The following is a 21,072-nucleotide window of genomic DNA, read 5'->3' as shown; positions in this document are numbered from 1 at the left end:
CTTGTCAGAAAATGGTTACCTCTGCAAAGGGTGCCTCTGGTCCTGCGGCAGTGAAGGGCAGGTATAAAAGGCAGCCCAAGTCCCTGCTCTCTCATGCCCTTCTCTTGGCTCCTTCTGCTTGGGAACCAGGTGAGTCTGAAGCCCCTTCTCCTCCTCTTCCATAGGGAGATCTGCACTTGGGAGACATCCCAGCTGATATTGCTCTGTCCTGTCCTGGGGTCTGGATCTTCTTGTCATGACAAAGGGAAGTGAGGACCAGGTCTGGTTGGAGAAAGACTAGGGGACGTTTGGTTTATGAATTAGGATAGATCTTCATTGGGCCAGGCTGATATGTGTGGGTCTTGTCAAAGTTCCATCTCCCCAGTATGTACTGGCCTTGGCTCCTTGGTGACAGGGTAACCAGGCAGGTCCTCACCCACCCTTGTGCTCTGCTTCCTCCCTGCTTCTACCCAGGTGCACCTCCACCCTCAGAGACATGTCCTGCTACGACCAGTGCCTGCCATGCCGGCCCTGCGGCCCGACCCCGCTGGCCAACAGCTGCAATGAGCTCTGTGTCAGGCAGTGCCAGGACTCCACCGTGGCCATCCAGCCCTCCCCCGTGGTGGTGACCCTGCCCGGCCCCATCCTCAGCTCCTTCCCACAGAACACCGTTGTGGGCTCCTCCACCTCCGCTGCCGTTGGCCGCATCCTCAGCTGTGACGGAGTGCCCATCAACTCTGGGGGCTTTGACCTCTCCTTCATTACCAGCCGCTACTGTGGCAGAAGGTGCCCCCCCTGCTAAAGGGGCTGGCAAAGCCCCATGGACACACCTTGAGGAACTCAGAACATGGTGCTGGGCAGAGGATCAACTTTTGGAGCTTGTTTCAGGATAGCTGAATGGTTTTGCCTTTCTTTCCATTTTCTTTGCTACCTTTCCCCCCACACACCCCAGCACCAGCTGGGTAAGGTCCATCTATCTCCTCTCCCTCCCTGGGACAGGCAGACAGACATCACGCAGGAACTTCTCTACGGCCAAGGACTGCAGGGTCTCAGCTGCCCCTGGGGCTTTCTGTGCTGCTGACCTCCACTTGGAGGGACTTTGTTTCCTTCTTTTGACCCATTAAAGTTCTGCTGCATTCAGGCCTGGCCTCCATGTGGTCCTTCCCTCTGTGGACACTGCCCAAGCTGCCAAAGGAGAAGGGTGTTGCTCTGGGTGGAAGGGGGTGAAGGGCACAGGGAGACCTTGCCTTGTTGTGTCTCTGTGCACAAACGCCCAGAAAGGCAGGAGGCTCTGAGGGGTCAGCAGCCCCATCAGCTCCTCAGCAAGAGCCTTCCTCTTGCTATGGCTGGAGCCGCGCTGGCTTGTGCAGGGGCTTGGCTTTGGGCTCTGAAAGGTGATTTGCTTTGCACAATGGCAAGAGTGGTAAAGGAGGGAACAGCCCTTGGGATGGCCCAGAGCTGCTACTCCACCTTCCTCTGCCCTCCACCACTCAGTCTAGGCCCACGGCCAGCACACCTGCACGGGACTAGCAGGGAAAAGTCGCCCATGCTGCTGAATGTCTTGAGGCTGGACATGGGAGCTACACCTGTGGGAGCTGCGGGTAGTCAGCACAGAAATGGGGACAGTAAACAGAGTATTTCTGAGGGGATCTAATTGCTCTGAGACAGAGTGTGCAGGAGAACATGAAGATCGGTGAGGACAAGGGTGCTGGGTGCACTTCCCAAGAGAGCTGTGGGTAGGTGCAGAGCTCTTGTCTGCTTCATTGGTCCATCCAGAGAGTTTCTCCTCAGGAATTGCTGCCGTTCTGGTGAGGGAGGATTTTCTTGTAAGTCTCATCCCTTCTGATCAGTGGAAATGTGTCTCAGCAGCCACTACTCTCTCATATGCTGTTTCCTATATGAACCTCCAGATGCGTTGACAGAAGTGTCCAAGTGGAAGAATGGAAATCCCCACACCCCTGTGCTTCATCGAGAGGGAATTACAGCTCAGGAAGCACAGCTTAGAATAACTGAAGGCCAAAAGGTCTATCACAGTGTTTCACTTGCATGCCTGATTAGATTTTTCCATAGTCATGCTGCTAATAACCATCATCATCATCATCCCATAGACCTCCTGTGCTACCACACTAAACCTTGTGACAAGCAGAACGTCCCTCAGTTCCTTGGCAATGATGATCCTGCCTGCAATTGTCCATGTAGAAGAGGGAGGGATGGCATTGTTCCGGACAGATGAGTAAGGCCTTTGGCCAAAGCACTGCCAAAGTGCTGCTGCTGACTCCTGGCATGAGCCCTAGTTTGCCGGCCCAACTAAAGAGCTCTTGGAAATGTAGGAAAAGGGCACAGGATCCATGCAGGCGTTACACTTCAGCCTAAGGGCATTTGTGCCAGAAGTTAAGTTTTATTTGTGGTGATTTCAACCATTGGCTGACAGAGCAGGAGCTGTTCTTTACATTGCACTTATTCCTGTGCTGTATACTTTGATTTACACCCTATGAAACAGGGATGTGAAAGCTGCTGGTATTTGTTCACTGCCAGCACTGGCCAGGCTGTGGTGTTTGACAGCTGAAATGATGACGAGATCTGTTTCCATTTGAATTAAACACTCTAAAAGCCTGACTGACCCGAATGGGGTAATGCGTGTGTGGATGGGACGTGGACAGTGCCCTGTGCCCTGGCAAGGGGTCATCACATTGTACTGTGCTGTGGGAGTGACTGAGAACTGCTGTGGGTTGCCCTGGGAGGTCACTGATCTTCCCTCCTCCAAAACCACCTGGACACGGTTCTGGGCAACTGGCTCTAGGTGGCCGTGTTTGATCAGGGCCCTTGGACCAGATGACACCCAGAGGTCCCTTCCGACCTCAACTGTTCGTTGATTCTCTCATTCTGGGAGAGCAGCTGATGTAGAGCAGCTCAGGGTTCCCAGCATCTGCAGGGATGTAAGGTTCCTATACTATCCTCTCCTCCTTTGCAGCTTTTGCACTAATTAATGACATTCTAAGGAATATTTGGAAGAGGCTGAGTGCCTCTCTTACTGGAAACAGACACTCTCATTACTGGTTCCCCAGCCCCAGTGTCTGCAGTCTGTGGGGAGTCTGGCTTGTCCCAGGGACACCACTCTCTGCTGCTGTGTGAATACACCACTGAGGCACCATTTCCTTTCCACAACAGGGGCCAGTCCCCCACTCTTGCATCTCCCTTCATGAAGTCACTAAGAATAGCTGAGAGCATCTAAGGCTCTAAGAATTTTCTCACTTGTGATGTGGGGATTCTTTGTGGCTGCAGCAATATGGATGTGCTCTAGTTATTACCTATATCCCTGACACACAGACCCTGGACACAGAAAGGCTCAATGCCTGGAAAAGCCATGACAGCTTCGTCTCTCACTTTTCTAGGGAGAAAACACCTGAATAAAGCCCAGTCAAACCCCTGATCTCCCTAAAGCTGATGGCAATGGCAGGAACTGATTCACTGCCTTCACTCCAGGGCCTGAAGGACTTGCCTAGGACTTGTCTTGGCAAGAGGCTGAGAACTGGCATTGAACTTCCTGGTTGTCAGAGCTGTGTGTGCATGTTCATGCTCACATACATGTTCTTCTGGCTGTGCTCACGTGTCCATTTGCACATACGTGTGTCTGTGTGTGCCTGGGGCAATGCACAGGCAAGCAGGAGTGTGCACAAATATTGGCTGCGGGTCTGTTTGTGCACATCTGTTGATGAGGGCGTATGTGTTTTATCACATGCACGTGCCTTCATGCAGCTGAGCACGGACGGGTGTGACAATGGTCTGCAGAGATGTAAGTGTGTGGGCACAGGGGGGTGTAGGTGTGTGCTTTTATGCGTGCACAGCGCTGTGCATGAACGTGCAAGTGTATCTGCACAGCCATGGGTGCAGGAGGATGCATATATGTCAGCATGTGTGTGGAATATCTGTGTGTACATGTTGGTTTGGGGGGTGGCTGTGCCTGTGCCTGCTCGTGGGCTCCTTTGGAAACCTGTGTGCACACACCTCTTTCTAAGTGCTCAGATATGACACATGTCTCTGTGTGTGCATGCCTGTGTGTGTGCGTACCTCGGTGCGAGTATAGGTGTGCGTGTGTGTGCACACGTGAGCGTATGTCAGTGGTCTTGCTAAAATCCAGGTACAGCTGAGCCAGTGCCCCTCCCCTTCCCCACAGAGCCAGTCACCTCCTCACAGAGAGCAATGAGGTCGCTCAGGCGTGATTTGGCCTCAGCCCACTCATGTGAGCTGCTTCCAAGCCCATCTTGAGTCTTTCATGAGCTCAGGAACGGCTTCTGAGAACATTTGCTCCATCTCCATTCCAGGGACTGTCAGCTCCTTGAAACGCCTTTAGATGCCTCCCAAGTGATCTCTTTGACTTGTGTATCGCCAGGTGAGAGTAAGAGCTCCTTCGTTGTTTATTCTTTTACTGTGGGTGCTGCTTTATTCCCAGAGAGGTGCGGGAAGGTTCCGGGGTGTGGTGGGCTGGAGGATTAGCACTATCAGTAAACACTGAGAAGAAATAGGCATCGAGTACCTCAGCTTTTTCCCTTGGCCTTTTGTGACCAAGTCCCCTTCCCCAACGAGCAATACGTAGCCTTCCTTTTGCTGCCAATTGGCTCAGAGATAACTTTCTTGTTTCCCTTCACCTCCATTACCAGTTTCCACTCCAGCTGTGCTTTGGCTTTTCCTGACTCGCCGTTCTGCACCTTGCAGAGACCATCCTTGTGCTCTGAGGAGGCTGTCTTGAAGGTTAACCCCCTCTCCCGGGACCCTCTGTGCTCCAGGGCAGTTTCCCATGGCATCCAGCCAAGCAGGAAAGTCCCTGGTGAGACTAAGCCGTGCTCTTCTCCAGTCAGGGGCGCTCATCCTCCTGTTTGTCCTGTCAGGCCTCTGAGCATCCTGAGCTCCACAGTCTCCTGGACAGTGAGGGCAAGGCTGCCCTTGACCTTTACATCATCCAACAGTTCTTCCTCATTTGTGAGTAGCAGGTCTAAGAGAGTCTCTGCATTGCCTTTTCATGGATTTCCTGCATCAAATATTTGTCTTTCATACACACTAGACATGTTCTGCTTTGCTTGTGCCCAGCCATTTTCCTCCTGCAGTAGATCCTGAGGTGGTCAAAGTCACCCACGTGTACCTGGGCTTTGGACTGTGACTATGAGGCTTTTCCCAACTGCAGAGCCTCCAGACCCTTCCCACAGACACTGAAGAGACATCAGCTCACACACGGGAATTATCCCACCCCATAGCAGATGTGCACGGCAAGCGGAACAACTCCTCTTTCAGGAAACAATGACACTGCCCTTGACCTACGGTGGCCTCTGAACTCCCCAGACAGCAGAAGCTCACAGCAGGGCCAGCCTGCCTGGTCACATCTCCATGGCTTGCTTCATCATGTGATCAGGTGTGAACCCACAGTCTGTCCTGCCAGCGCCTACAAGCACCTCCATCCCATGCCTAAAGCCCACGTCCATGTCCACGGTACTCAGAGACAGACAGAGAGCAGGGAAAGGGCTTTTGTGGGAGCGAACTGGCTCAAGCTGGGCATGTTACTCTCATCACCTGCATCTTCTGCTCTCAAGAAGCAGAGATCAGTCTTCCCTCAGACACACGAAACCCTTGAAAACAGGGCTTGGAGGAGATGATTCTGTCAGTTCCAAGACATCTGTGGACAGTGTAGACATCTCTCTTTTAGCATCTTGAATCTCCTCAACTAACTCTTAATGACTAGAGGTCTAGATTTGTTTGTGTGTGTGCGTCTGTGTTCATGTGCACATGTGTGCGTTGTCTAACCCAGCTGTTTACTCTACCTTGAGTGTCCTTTAATGGACTCCTCTAGGATGTAAGGAGTTGAATGTCATGTTGATGTGTTTTGCTCCGCAAATGATGGGGCTCCCATCATTTCACACAAAAGATGCCTTAACTGGGGAATGTACTTTGCATCAAGCAGGAAATGAAAAGACAGCGATTCCGGAAGCCAAAACACAGCCCATAGCATTAGGTGGGATGTTTTGCATTCAGGATGAGCTTGTCAGATAATAACCACCTCTACAAGGGATGCCTCTGTCAGCCTGGGGCAGTAAAGGTCCAGCATAAAAGCCAGCACAGCTCCTCGCTCTCTCATCCACTTCTCTTGCCTCCTTCTCCTTGAGAACCAGGTGAGTTTGAGGTCCCTTCTCCCTCTCTGCTTTCTCACAAAGGAGGTCTCACTTCAGTGAACCTGTCAGCTGAGACCGGCTTTGTTCCATACCAGATCTTGGGGCTGCTTGTCATGGGAGAGGGGAGCGGGGAGAGGTTCAGCTTGGAGGGAGGCTGGGGTAGTACTGAGGAGGCTTCTGTACTCAGGGGTAGAGAGTAGCCACATAGGAGCTGCTGGCTTTTTCTGGACTTGGGCAGAATGAGTCCAAGAATCCCTCATACATCTCTGCACAGCCTCATATTGCAGTGACAAATAGCTCATCATGCATCCCCATATATTTCTTCCCCACTGACCTATCTTGCAGGTGCAAATCGTGTCACAAGACATGTCCTGCTGCAAACCGTGTGTGCCCTGCGAGCCCTGCTGCCAGCCCTGCGGCCCGACCCCGCTGGCCAACAGCTGCAATGAGCCCTGTGTCAGGCAGTGCCAGGACTCCACCGTGGCCATCCAGCCCTCCCCCGTGGTGGTGACCCTGCCCGGCCCCATCCTCAGCTCCTTCCCACAGAACACCGTTGTGGGCTCCTCCACCTCCGCTGCCGTTGGCCGCATCCTCAGCTGTGACGGAGTGCCCATCAACTCTGGGGGCTTTGACCTCTCCTGCATTAGCAGCCGCTACTCCAGCGGGAGATGCCCCCCCTGTTAAAGGTGCCTGGCATACATAGCTCTTGGGAAGTCTCCCTAAGATCTCTGGACATGGTGCTGGACAAAGGATAAATCTTCAGGCCTTTGCTTTCACAGGAATTGAACTTCTCCAGCTCCTCCAGAAGATGATGGCAGGAAGGGGCCAGCCTGTGCTCTTTGGAAAGATGGCCTATGTCTTTCCTTCCATTTTTCCACCTACCTCTTTTTCTCTCTTTTCATTCTTCTGCTCCCCTGGACTTCAAGGCTCTTCAAAGCCATCCTGCACTCTGCAAGAAAGGCAGGTGGATGCCCTGCATAAACATTATCATGGCCGGGGGTCGCAGCCTCTCTCTGGCTGCTCGTGATCCCTGCACTGAAGGCTTGTGCTTGGAGTGACCTCGATTTCCTTTTTAGACTCAGTAAAGGTTTCTACATCTCAGCCTGGGCCTCCAGGTGGTCCTTTCCTCCATGTGTACTCTCCCAAGCAGTTCAGGGAGAATGTCTTTGATCTTAGCAGGGAATAGGATGAAGGTATAAGGGCGCCCTTCACGACATCCAGAAGATTGGCAGGTTGGGACACACTGCAGAATCCTCTTTGGGGTGCTGTTCTGTGGCACTATGCAAAACATCCCCAGGTACCCCAGAGCAAGGGGCAATAAGCCTTTGCCTTGCAATGTCTCTGCCCAGAAATACCCTCTCAGGTCCTGCAAAAATCTCTGCTGTCCCAAGGTGATAGCTAGGACTCTGTGGGAGGCCATGGAGACAAGCCACCCTGCAAGCTCATAGGACTGGTGTGCCTCCTGCTCTGGTGAGTGCTGTGCTGGGGAAGAGGACAGAAGACATCCCCAAAAGATGGCAGGAGTGTGGATGAGCGGAATAGACTCAGGGATGCCCCTTGGTTTCACTTCCACCTTCTTGTCTCCTCCACTGCCCAGTCTAGAGCCACGTCCAGCACACATGATGGCAGGCAGCAGGATCGCTCCCCCATGCAACCCTACCCCATCCCTACGGCACTTGGCAGGGCCCAGGCTTTGGCAGGCATGTAGGGCTGACATCATTCACGAGTCAGTATCGGGATTAAGCACACTGGGTCACACACAGGAGTCCCTGGTAACCCAGTACCCCCATGGGTACAAGACCTGTGCAAGAGATGATCACTGTAGTCCCTCTGAGATGTGGAGGTGACAATGGGACACACTCAGCATTATCGTTGTCTACAGCAGGAAACTTTTGTTTACAAGCATCCCTCTTTTCTGACTGATGATTTTGGGCACTGGTTTGATCAAAAGCACATCTGAGGCCTCAGTCAGGAAGATTAACAGAACACTTCCATCCATCCATCCATCCATCCATCCATCCATCCATCCAAAGGCCCCTGAAAAAATTGCCCTTTTCCCAGCTGGGGATTTGAAATGTGGGCACAGGTCCTTCTCTTCTGCAGGGCCAGGTTGCCAAGTCCTCTGTTGACATGCCCTCTTCTTGCCTGATTGTCTAAAGGCGAATCCGGGTGGCAGAGTTATCAAGGCACTGCTCCTATCTCCTCTGGGAATAAGGTTGATGGGGACTGTGTAAGCTGAGCTCTGCAGGTCCCAGTACCACAAAACATCTGTTCCCTGTGCACATGTGTTGGGAATCCCTGCTTTTTTGTCATCAATTCACAGTTTATAGATGGTGGGTAACTGGGTCGATGGCAGCATGACACAGAGTGGCAGTACAGAAAGTTGGGCCCTCCAGTGTCCCACGTTCCTGTTCCTTCCCATGGCATGCTCCGGGCGTTCATCTTCTCTGAGTTTCCGTGCAGGACATCTGGCTTCATTATTAATGCAGAAGTTTAGGTATTTTTTCTTCTGTGATACTCTGAAATTTCTTTTTCAACCTCCACCCTCAGTTCAAGGTAGCAATTAAAAGGCTGGCACTTCTCCGTCATCTACAGTTCGCTGAATGTAGGGGAGGAGCTGCCGAAGGCAAAGCTGAGCTCACAACAGGGGTTGGGACACAAAGGGCCCAGCAGTCCAGGGGAGGTTCCCTGCACATTCTTCCTGCTGGAGATGTGGGGGGGACCCACTGAACCTGTCCATCCCTTTGGCCACTGGACACATTCTTGCCATGTCCCTCCTCCCCTCCTCCCACACGAGACCTGCACTGCTGCCACTGGGTGAATTGCCAGTATCTGACTAGACAGTTCCTTACCTTGCCTGGGACTCTGGGAGACCCCCATTCTCTCCCACCCCCAGGCAGCCCCAGGACACAAGCACCGCTCCTGTCTTGGGGATGCAGTTGCACATTCAGGCACCTGCTCAACCACACAGCACACACTGAGGCATCCCCCACTGCACCTCTGAGCCAGGCTGGGCAATAGCTTTACTTCTGGCGTGCTTGTCCCAGCACTGGCCATGCCCAAGCATCATAGTAAAAATGGTGCAAAAAGGGTGACGCAGAGTCACCTGGGAGAAGAGGACAACAAAGCCCACTGCCCACACTCCCAGCGCTGGAAGCAAATAGACTTCCTTCATCATGGTAACGTTTTTTAGAGAGCGATTTGTATCTGGTGAAATCAGGGTCAAAGGACATGGCTGAAAGGATCAGGGACTCAGTCATAGCCAAGAAGAAGTGGAAAAAAACTACTGTGCCAGGCAGCAGGAACCACAAACGGTAGTTCTGGTGACAAGGAAAGTCTCCAGCATTTTGGGGACAATGGTTGTGGCACAGCAGAATTCCAAGAAGGAAAGACTGCTACGGGAGAAATGCGTGGGGATCCTCAGGGGCTGCTCCCGCAGAGACAGTGCTGAGCCTCTTCCAGCCATGGTTAGGAGAGACGAACAAGGCTATGTACCACCTGGGGAGGTCACCCTGTCCTTGCTTGATTCCATTTGCGTTTCCTTCAGGGTAACAGACTGCAGGAACAGCTTTGTCAAGTCCAGAAGGAATCGGTTACCCAGGCAAGAGGGAGGAACCAACGGAGTGCTCAGGTAAATCCTTTATCTCTGATGGTGTCAGAGGAATAAAATCAACCCCTGCTGCGAGGCCAGGTAACCAGTTTATCCCAGATGAAGGTCTGGCCCTGCCAGGGTGGAGGAGCAGGTGGTAGACCACAGGAAAGAGAACCTGGCAGTGCTCTGACAAACATTTCTGGTTTGTGGGAATGGGCCTTTGCCCTGTAAGGGCTGATTCCTGTTGCAGCTCGTTCTATGTCTGGTAATTCCTGGGTGCATTGGCTGCCCCATCCCTAATTGCCTACTTCAAATGCCCAAGGAGCCTGTTAGTGGAGATCTTATCACATGGCCTTGGGAAGGGAAAGACACAAAGTGGCAGCTGCCAAGGTGTTTGCACAATGGAGCTAAGCTACAATAAGACACCCAATAAGCTGAGCATCCCTCTGGTGACAATGAGGGTCAGTTTATTCATGTCACCATGAAATCCCGATGCCATGTCGTCATGTGAAGGACCTACAGCAGTCACTTTGGCTTCAGGAGAACCAGCCTGACATGGGGAATCTGTGCCCTCTGTGATGCATTTCTGAGACAATGCTGGCAGGCCTTTACAGACAGGCCAGAGGATGCCACATCACAGAGAATGCTCTGAGCCCTTTCTGGGGAAGCAAAAGATCCTTGTGGGAAACACCTTCCTCCCCCCGCCTTGCACAGACCATCTGACTCTCCCTCTGTAGCACTGACCAAGTGCAGCTCTTTGCTTCCTTCAGAAGCACAGATGCACAGCAGCTGTCAGTGAGAAGAGGTGTTGAGCCCAGACATTGACTCCAAGGAGCACCTCGAGTCCTCCAGGGGTGCAAATCACTGAGAGACACTATCAGGAGCATCTGTGTAGCTGTTTCTCCTGTAGATCCTAAGGCACAAGACAGAGGAGATGGGCTTGGGGACTGGGAGTGATCCTCTGGCATGCTGGAAAGGTGTATGAGGTTTCCACGGTGTTGTCCTTCCAAGCACAGGATGAACAAACAGCCATCTGCAATGTCAGACATAACGATGATCATGCCTTGAAGATCGCAAGGTCACAAGTTTCATAGAAGGTGCAAAGAGCTCATCAAGCTTGGCAAGAGGAGAAAAGAGGCTGAGAGGAAGACAGACAGCACTTGCGAGTTACCCTCTAGCAGCTGGGGAAAACCCTGGGAAAGCAAGAGGAATGATCAGAGTGAGAAGAGATTTGCTGAAGCTTGAAAAAAATTTCCTGAAGGTAGAAGTGAAGACAGGACAAAGGCAGATAAAAGCGTTTACGAAGAAGCTGAAATCGGAAGCTGAAGCAAGGCAAAGAGTTTGGTGGTAATGGCAGTGGTGTTATTTTGTCTGTATTCTCAGAAAAAGACCTTCTGCAAAATTGGCTTCTGGCATGGGAAAGGAGACCTCAGGGCTGTGACAAAGTGGTAGAAAATTGAGGTCTCCGGTTCCTGATGTATATTTGGTCAGCTGTTGGCAAGATCCTGACACAGCCTGGAAGGCTTGGTGGGGACAGTCAGAGCCTGCAGGCCTTGGGGGAGTTGTTCCTTCAAACCTTTGCAGTAGCTGGAGTCTTGGGATGTCCCAAGAGGGGTTTAGCCCAGACACAATGCAGCAGCCAAGTGCAGGCAATGCAGGCAGGGAATGGGGACGGAGAGGGAGGAGACGCAGGCATCAGGGAAAGAGAGTCCCAAGCCCTGAGCTGGGGCATGTGGGTCAGCAAGAATGGTTGCCAGGGTGAGTACAATGCCCAGCAAGGTGAGCACAGAGGGGAGAAAGGAAGGGAGGAAGGAGAGGGAATATAGCTCTGCAGTGACTGGGAGTCTCCCGAGGATGACCGCTGAGCTTTTTGTATCATTTCCATCCTCTGTTGATTTGCAGGCCTGTGTAAGGTGGTAACAATTTGAAAAATGCTACAGGAGTAGAAAGGGGCAGAGGTCTTTCTGGTGCCAGATACACCTCATGCTGTCAGTCCTGCTATTGCCCACCCAGCACATCACATGTTGTGCCTCACTCAGGCCCAACAGTGTCTCACCAACATCAGCCTCAGCCAATGCCTGCTCTGGCTGCAGTATTCATGCGTCTAGAGGGTAAATATACGTGCCCCCCGAGAGACCATCATGTGGCAGCCTATGTCCTTCCAGCTGAGGCAGCTGCCCTACAGATGGTCAGGCTGGAGGCTGACCTGGAGATGTGCCTCTTCCTAATGTTCCCCTGCTCTAAGTAACGCTACACAGAGCCAGGAGAGTGATGTTCCTCTCACTTCCTCTCATGTTATTGCCAGCAGTCTCACCCCAAAAAAGAGTACAATAAACTCAGCTCTTTGCTGATGTCAGGAGCAAGGAAAGGAGAGTCCAGACCCACTGCTGGCCCAGCAGCAAAACCCCAATATCGCTGCGGCTCAGCAAAACAGCAGCTGCACTCACTGCGCCTTTCTGTTCCCAGCTGCTTTCTGGGACCTGTGATCCCCAGAACTGAATTCAAGGGAAGAGCGTTGGGGAAATCTTGATCTTGACGAGGCGAGGATGGTGAGGAGCTTCTCATGGCAAAGGTTTCCTCTGTCCGACATCACCTTGGTATTCTGGGCTCTGACAGCTGCCAGTAGCAAGACGTGAGAAAGAGAAACTGCACTTGGAGGAAGTAAAAGGCCTCAGAGGACCTGATTCTGGTGCTGGTGCTGAAGCTCCTGCTGATGTTGGTGCCGGTGTTGGTGCCACTGTTAGTGCTTCACCTTCACCCCTGACACACATGTCTGGTCCTACCCACAGCAGTTTCTCTGGCTGTAGCCCCGGCTCATCTCCTGGTATCCCACAAGACACAGTAATAAACCTCTGCATACCTGTGCCCGGGCTGGTCAAGCCACCAGGTGCTGGATGGGAACCATGCAAAAGTTTGTATGCTCGCATAAAACCAGGAGATCATCAGCAATGGGGGACTCTGCTGAGGGGACTCTGCTTGGGACCACACTGGCAGAACCGTCCTCAGGTACCCCCGGGAAGGACCGGGCCCCAGACATGCTCCTGGTCTCGCCTGAGGGCCTGCAAAGACTACACAGAGAAGGGGAACAGGCAAATGAGCCCAGCAAAATTGTCCTCAGAGCAGCGTTAGTGTTGCAGCAGGGTCAAACCCTCCCAGCAGAAGCCCCCCTGTGTGCATCACTGAGCAACCTTCAGAGAGAGATGTGGGGAGCAAGAGAAAAGCGTGTGGCATGTCCTCTCGCACGGGAGCCCTTGGGCACACTCGGACAAGAACCTTGAGAGCGGTGCCTATTTCCTGACAACTTTGCCACAAGCCATCCCCCAGGAGTGGCCCCGGTGCACATCACCTGGCCGCACGGGATGCCACCAGCACTTGCGCCGAGTCTTCCGCCTGCGCTGACGTGTTTCTGTCCCGGAAATCCTTGGGGCTCTCATCCCGGCAGAAGCTTACAGAAGCCTTTGGATGGGCAAGCACGTGGCATAAGCCAGGAAATGAAAAGGCAGCCGTGCAGGAAGCCAGGACACAGCCCCTACCATTAGCTGGGATGGTTTGCATTTGGCATGAGCTTGTCAGAAAATTATTACTTGTGCAAAGGGTGCCTCTGGGCCTGAGGCAGTGCAGGACTACTATAAAAGACAGCCCTGCGCTCTGCTCTCTCATCCGCTTCTCTCGCCTCCTGCTCCTTGGGAATCAGGTGAGTGTGAAGCCTCTTGTCCTCTCCTCCTCCTTCAAGATCAGGTCTTTCCTCGCTGGATGTCTCAGCTGATGGGGGTTGTCCTAGCCCAGGGCTGGGAGCTGCTTCTCGTGGGAGAGGGAAGGGGAGAGAAGGTCTCGTGCAGAGAGGGGCTGGGACTGCGCTGAGGTGGCTCCTGGGCTTTGAGCTGGGCAGCGTACGCTGGGCCAGGAGGTGCCTTGGCTCCTCTGCAGTTGGGTGCAGTGCGGCTTCTCACGTGCTCCCGTTTCCTGCTTCCCCCTGCCCTCTCTCCCAGGTGCACCTCCGGCCCCGAGACATGTCCTGCTGCAACCCGTGTGTGCCCTGCTGCCAGCCCTGCGGCCCGACCCCGCTGGCCAACAGCTGCAATGAGCCCTGTGTCAGGCAGTGCCAGGACTCCACCGTGGCCATCCAGCCCTCCGCCGTGGTGGTGACCCTGCCCGGCCCCATCCTCAGCTCCTTCCCACAGAACACCGTTGTGGGCTCCTCCACCTCCGCTGCCGTTGGCCGCATCCTCAGCTGTGACGGAGTGCCCATCAACTCTGGGGGCTTTGACCTCTCCTGCATTACCAGCCGCTACTGTGGCAGAAGGTGCCCCCCCTGCTAAAGGGGCTGGCAAAGCCCCATGGACACACCTTGAGGTGCAGGGCTCAGCATCAGTCATTTCGATGCTGTTTTCAGGATAGCTGAACGTCTTTGAATTTCTCTCCCTTTTCTTTGCTTCAATGGCAGTAACATGTCTCCAAGACCAGCCTGTTGGGGACCATCTACCTCCTCTCCCTCTATGGGACAGGCAGATGGACATCATGCAAGAACTTCTCCACAGCCAACACCACCATCTCTTGATTTCCCCTGGGGCTCCCTGCACTGCTGTCCCCCCTTGGAGTGACTTTGTTTCCCTCTTTTGACTCATTAAATTTATGCTGCATTCAAGCCTGCCATCTGTGTCGTCCTTCCCATTGTAGACATTCCTCAAGCTGCCAAAGGGGAAGGGTCTTGCTCTGGGGGAAAAGGGGGTGAGGGCACCAGAAGACCCTTCTCCATTCACAGCGAACGGGAGGCTGGGACGTCCTGCAGTGGCTCCTCTTGTAGCCACCATCCCCTGGAGCTGAGAAAGTCACCCCTGGCTGCTCTGCTGCCAGTGACCATCAGGCTGTGCCTTGCTGTGTCTCTGCCCACAAAAGCCCAGAAAGGCAGGAGGCCCTGAGGGCTCGGCAGCCCCATGACCTCCTGAGGAAGAGCGTTCCTCTTGCTATGCTTCAAGATGCAGTGGGATGGCAGGGGTGGGTCTGGGGATCCAGGAGATGCTTTACTTTGCAGAATATCAGGAGTGGTGATGCGGGGAACAGCCCTTGGGATGGCTCAGAGCTGCTGCTCCACTTTCCTCCCCCTCCAACACCCAGACTAGGGGCCATGGGCAGCACGCTTGGGCAGGAAAAACATCACCCATGCTGCTGACTTTGCTGAGTCTGGAAATTGGAGCTACACATGTCGGAGCTGAGGGCAATTAACACAGAAATGGAAACACTGCAATGGTGAATTTCTGAGGTAGATCAAATTGCTCTTATACAGAGCTTGTAGGGGAACGTGAAGATTAGCAAGCATGAGGGTACTGGGTGCAATTCCCAAGAGAGCTGCACAGAGCTCTTGACTGCTTCATTGGTGCCCCCAGAGAAACTGTGCTCAGGAATTAGCTGACACTGTGGGGGGATGTGGACTTCTCACATATAAACCTCATCCTTCTCTTGGCAGCCTCTGGAGTCTCAGATCCTATTTCCTGCCATCCAAATCCACAAACTTGACAAAAGTGTACAGGCAGAAGCAGCATAGCCCTCTCCTTCCACAGCTGCATGGCCCAGCTGTCCTCCTCCCAGCTCCTGGGCAGGGACCAATGCTTCCTCCTCCTTCTCATGGCCTATGGCCACTGCTTGGTTACCTGCACCCCACTGTGCCATGGGGCCATCACGCATCAGGCTGTGTGTGCCTGGCTGGTGGCACGGACATGGCTGGCCGGTTCCCTGCCTCCTGCTCTGCACACAATACTCACCTCCCGCTTGGTGCACCGTGAGCCCAGGCACATCCACCGCTTCTCTGGTGCTCCCCCAGCCTTCCTGGTCATGCCTTGTGCTGACCCGTCTGACAACCAGGCTGGGATCACGTTCCATATTGGCGATGTGACCCTGGGCTCCTTCCTCTTCATCCTCACTTCCTACAGGTGCAGAGCAAGAACCATCCTGCGGCTCTGCTGTGTGGAACACAGGCACTGGGCTGACTCATCCTGTGCTTCCCATGTCAGTGCTCTGTCCTGTTCCTACGGGCTGAGTCTTCTCCTCCATGGGAACTGACCTCAAAAGGGTCACTAGACAGAGCGGTGGCTGTTCTTTACACCGCTCGTACTCCCCTGAGGAACTCCTTGATTTACACCCTAAGAAGCAAACATGAGAAAGCTGCTCATAGTTGTTCGCATCCAGTGAACAACTGGCAGGGTCATAGTGTTTGACCGTAGGAATGATGAATAGAGCTGTTTCCTTTGAAGAAAATGCTGTAAAGCTTGAAGGACAGAAAGTGAGAAACCTTTCTGTGGATGGGATCAGTAGAGTGTCCTGTGCCCTGGAGTAGGGACAACAATAATTCCCGGTGCTGTGGGAGTGACTGAGCACTGGCATAGCTATCCCAGGGACTCTGCTGACTCTTCCTGCTTAGAGAGTGAGAAAAACAGTCCTCGACACAGTCCTGGGCAACTGGCTCTAGGTGGCCGTGCTTGAGCAGGGGGATTGGACCAGATGACACCCAGAGGTCCCTTCCGACCTCAACTGTTCTGTGATTCTCTCATTCTGGGAGAGCAGCTGATGTAGAGCCGCTGAGGGTCCCCAGCATCTGAAGGCATGTAAGGTTCCTATACTGTCCTCTCTAGCTTTAGTTCTAATTAATGACATTTTAAGGAATGCTTGGAAGAGGTTGAGTGCCTCTTTTACTGGAACCCACCACTCTCATTTCTGGTTCCCCAGCCTCAGTGTCTACAGTCTCTGGGGAGTTGCTTGTCCCAGGGACATCACTCTCTGCTGCTGTGTGAATACACCACTGAGGCACCATTTCCTAAATTCCTTCACAGAGCAGGGGCCGCTCCCCCAGCCCCACATCTCCCTTCAGGAGATCACTCAGCACAGCTGGGAGCATCTAAGGCTGTTGCCTCAATCGTGATGTGGGGAAGCTTTGTGGCTGCAGCAATATGGATGTTCTCTATTTTTTCACACACAGACGTTGCCTAGAACTTGTCTTTGCAAGAGGCTGAGAACTGTGTACTGGGTCTGTCTGAACTGGAATTGGTTTTCCCCTATAGCAGCCCTCACGGTGCTGTGGTTTATGCTGGGAGCTTCAGGGTGTTGGCAGCACCCTGGTGTTGTGGCTGCTGCTGAGCAGGGCTTACCCAGCACCAAGGCTCTTTCTGACATTTCCCCCAGTGGGACGGGGTGGGCAAGATCTTGGGAGGGGACACAGCCAGGACAGCTGACCCAAACCGACCAAAGGGATATTCCAGACCATGTGATGTCTGCTCAGTATAAAGCTGGGAGAAAGGAGGAAGGGGGTGGGGTCACCCTTGATCCTCCGAGGCAACCACTACGCGTATTGGAGCCCTGGTCCTGAGAAGGCCCGACATCGCCTGTCCATGGGAAGTAGAGAATAAATCTGTTTGCTTTTGCTTCTGCGCGTGGAATTTTGCTTTGCTTTGCTTATATTAAAACTGCTTTTGTTTCACCCACAAGGGTTGCTTTATATTCTTTCCCCTCTTTACCCTGTTGTAGAAAACAAAGGGAAAGGTGGTGTGAGTGTGTGTGTGTGTGTGAAGTGATTGACTGCCTTGGTGGATAACTCGTATTTAGCCAGAGTCAAACCATCACAAACTGGCATTGAACTTCCTGGTTGTCAGAGCTGTGTGTGCATGTTCATGCTCACATACATGTTCTGGCTGTGCTCACGTGTCCATTTGCACATACGTGTGTCTGTGTGTGCCTGGAGCAATGCACAGGCAAGCAGGAGTGTCCACAAATATTGGCTGCGTGTCTGTTTGTGCACATCTGTTGATGAGGGCGTATGTGTTTTATCACATGCACGTGCCTTCATGCAGCTGAGCACGGACGGGTGTGACAATGGTCTGCAGAGATGTAAGTGTGTGGGCACAGGGGGGTGTAGGTGTGTGCTTTTATGCGTGCACAGCACTGTGCATGAACGTGCAAGTGTATCTGCACAGCCATGGGTGCAGGAGGATGCATATATGTCAGCATGTGTGTGGAATATCTGTGTGTACGTGTTGGTTTGGGGGGTGGCTGTGCCTGTGCCTGCTCGTGGGCTCCTTTGGAAACCTGTGTGCACACACCTCTTTCTAAGTGCTCAGATATGACACATGTCTCTGTGTGTGCATGCCTGTGTGTGTGCGTACCTCGGTGCGGGTATAGGTGTGCGTGTGTGTGCACACGTGAGCGTATGTCAGCGGTCTTGCTAAAATCCAGGTACAGCTGAGCCAGTGCCCCTCCCCTTCCCCACAGAGCCAGTCACCTCCTCACAGAGAGCAATGAGGTCGCTCAGGCGTGATTTGTCCTCAGTTAACTCATGTCAGCTGCTCCCAAATCCCTTCTTTCCTTTCATGAGCTCAGGAACGGCTTCTGAGAACATTTGCTCCATCTCCATTCCAGGGACTGAGTAGAAACTGTCCTGTCAGCTCCTTGAAACGTCTTTAGATGCCTCCCAAGTGATCCCATTGACTTGTGTATCGCCAGGTGAGAGTAAGAGCTCCTTCGGTGTTTATTCTTTTACTGTGGGTGCTGCTTTATCCCCAGAGAGGTGCGGGAAGGTTCCGGGGTGTGGTGGGCCGGAGGATTAGCACTATCAGTAAACACTGAGAAGAAATAGGCATCGAGTACCTCAGCTTTTTCCCTTGGTCATTTGTCACCAAGTCCCCTTCCTCACCGAGCAATACGTAGCCTTCCTTTTGCTGTCAATCGGCTCAGAGATTACTTTCTTGTTTCCCTTCACCTCCATTACCAGTTTCCACTCCAGCTGTGCTTTGGCTTTTCCTGACTCGCCGTTCTGCACCTTGCAGAGACCATCCTTGTGCTCTGAGGAGGCTGTCTTGAAGGTTAACCCCCTCTCCCGGGACCCTCTGTGCTCCAGGGCAGTTTCCCATGGCATCCAGCCAAGCAGGAAAGTCCCTGGTGAGACTAAGCCGTGCTCTTCTCCAGTCAGGGGCGCTCATCCTCCTGTTTGTCCTGTCAGGCCTCTGAGCATCCTGAGCTCCACAGTCTCCTGGACAGTGAGGGCAAGGCTGCCCTTGACCTTTACATCATCCAACAGTTCTTCCTCATTTGTGAGTAGCAGGTCTAAGAGATTCTCTGCATTGCCTTTTCATGGATTTCCTGCATCAAATATTTGTCTTTCATACACGCTAGACATGTTCTGTTTTGCTTGTGCCCAGCCATTTTCCTCCTGCAGTAGATCCTGAGGTGGTCAGTCACCCACGTGTACCTGGGCTTTGGACTGTGACTATGAGGCTTTCCCCAACTGCCTGACAAAGGTGTCATCTGCCTCCTCCTCTTCTTGAGCAGGAGATGTGTAGCAGCCACCTAAGTACACCACCACCTGCGCCACAGGGGAAGTGTGAGAGCCTCCCCTGGCATGCTGTTCCCCCGTGCATCCCTCTTCTACCCTTGTGACATCCCTGCTCTTCAGTCTGTGGTGACCTCCCCCTCCATACCTACTCTAAACTCCTCCTTCCCAGTTCTGCAGGGATTTGGAAAGACACTCTTGCCTCCCCTTGCCACGCACATTCCACCCCTGACCAGTGTCTTCACTCTTCCAAGAAGGTCATCTGTGGACACAAGATAAAACAGCAGAGTGCTGCTGCACCTTCCTCCCGCCATGCATGTGGCCAAATGAGCTCTTCCACATGAGGGAGAGGGAGTCTCTTGTGACTTCTCTGCCATGCTTTGCATCTCATTCCTACTAAATATGCATGTTGCTCTTAGCAAATACAGGTAATTAAGGGGTTATAGGTTAAAAAAAAAAGATCCCTTCAGGAGATATGTCCTTCCAGCCCTGTGGGACCAACTCAGATTCCAGACATATTCCTGTGTAGAGAATCTTTCAAGCCAGACTCACTTACCAGCAGAATTCATAGACTCACAGAATCATAGAAGAGTTTGTGTTGGAAGGGAGCTTGAAAGACCATCTAGTGCAAGCCTCCTGCTATGGGTAGGGACAACTCCCACTAGATCAGGTTGCTCAGAGCCCCATCTAACCTGACCTTGAACACCTCCAGTCACGGGACATTCTCAACTTCTAGGGTCAATCTGTTTCAGTGCATCAAAACCCTTATCAGAAAAATTTCTATCCTTATGAGCAATCTAAACCTACTTTTTTTCATTTTAAAGCCATTGCCCCTTTGTCAGTACAGGCCCTTCGAACACATCTGTCTTTCTATAAGTTCCCAATTAAGAATTGAAAGGCTGCAAGAAGCTCTCCCCAGAGCTGTCTCCTCCCCAGGCTGAACAACCCCACCTCACTCAGCCTTTCCTCAGAGGAGAGGTGTTCCATCCCTCTCATCATTTTTGTGGCCTCCTCTGGACTGGCTCTAGCAGAGCCTGCAGACCCTTCCCACAGACACTGAAGAGACATCAGCTCACACACGGGAATTATCCCACCAGAAAGCAGATGTGCACGGCAAGCGGAACGACTCCTCTTCCCTGGAGACACTGATCCTGCCCTTGACCCATGGTGGCCTCTGAACTCCCCAGACAGCAGAAGCTCACAGCAGGGCCAGCCTGCCTGGTCACATCTCCATGGCTTGCTTCATCATGTGATCAGGTGTGAACCCACAGTCTGTCCTGCCAGCGCCTACAAGCCCCTCCATGCCATGCCTAAAGCCCACGTCCATGTCCACGGTACTCAGGGACAGCCAGAGAGCAGGGAAAGGGCTTTTGTGGGGTGAATGGGCTCAAGCTGGGCTCATTGCTCTCATCAGTTGCATCTACCACTCTGACCTAACACAGATCATTTTTCCCTCAGCCACATGGAACCCTTGAAAACAGGGCTTGGAGAAGATGACTCCGTCCAGTCCAAGAGATGTGTAGACAGTGTAGATGTCTCTCTTTGGGTGTCTTGTTGAGTCTTCTCAACTAACTCTGAATGACTAGAGGTCTAGATTTGTGTTTGTGTGTCCATCTGTGTTCACGTGCACATGTTTGTGTGTCTGTGTGTTGTCTAACCCAGCTGTTTGGTCTACCTTGAGTGTCCTTTAATGGACTCCTCCAGGATGTGAGCCGACTCCTCTGCTCATGTTGACGTGTTTTGCTCGGCAAATGATGGGCCTCGCATCATTTCACACAAAAGATGCCTTCACTGAGGAATGTACTTGGCATAAAGCAGGAAATGAAAAGACAGCGATTCCGGAAGCCAAAACACAGCCCATAGCATTAGGTGGGATGTTTTGCATTCAGGATGAGCTTGTCAGATAATAACCACCTCTACAAGGGATGCCTCTGTCAGCCTGGGGCAGTAAAGGTCCAGCATAAAAGCCAGCACAGCTCCTCGCTCTCTCATCCACTTCTCTTGCCTCCTTCTCCTTGAGAACCAGGTGA

At 52.7% G+C, this 21,072-nt stretch overlaps 1 protein-coding gene and 1 pseudogene across 1 annotated transcript; both read left to right on the top strand.

The window, feature by feature from the left end:
- Nucleotides 1-475: 475 nt before the first annotated feature.
- On the top strand, nucleotides 476-781 carry LOC141970334 (feather keratin Cos1-2-like). The gene has a single exon (XM_074926862.1). The coding sequence runs from the start codon at nucleotides 476-478 to the stop codon at nucleotides 779-781; it is 306 nt and encodes a 101-aa protein (XP_074782963.1).
- A 12,508-nt stretch (nucleotides 782-13,289) lies between these two features.
- On the top strand, nucleotides 13,290-14,048 carry LOC141970333 (feather keratin Cos1-2-like; annotated as a pseudogene).
- Nucleotides 14,049-21,072: the final 7,024 nt, after the last annotated feature.

The sequence above is a fragment of the Athene noctua genome, chromosome 25 (genome assembly GCF_965140245.1).
Source record: "Athene noctua chromosome 25, bAthNoc1.hap1.1, whole genome shotgun sequence".
In the NCBI taxonomy this organism is placed as follows: domain Eukaryota; kingdom Metazoa; phylum Chordata; class Aves; order Strigiformes; family Strigidae; genus Athene; species Athene noctua.
This window is presented reverse-complemented; position numbering and strand designations above follow the sequence as displayed.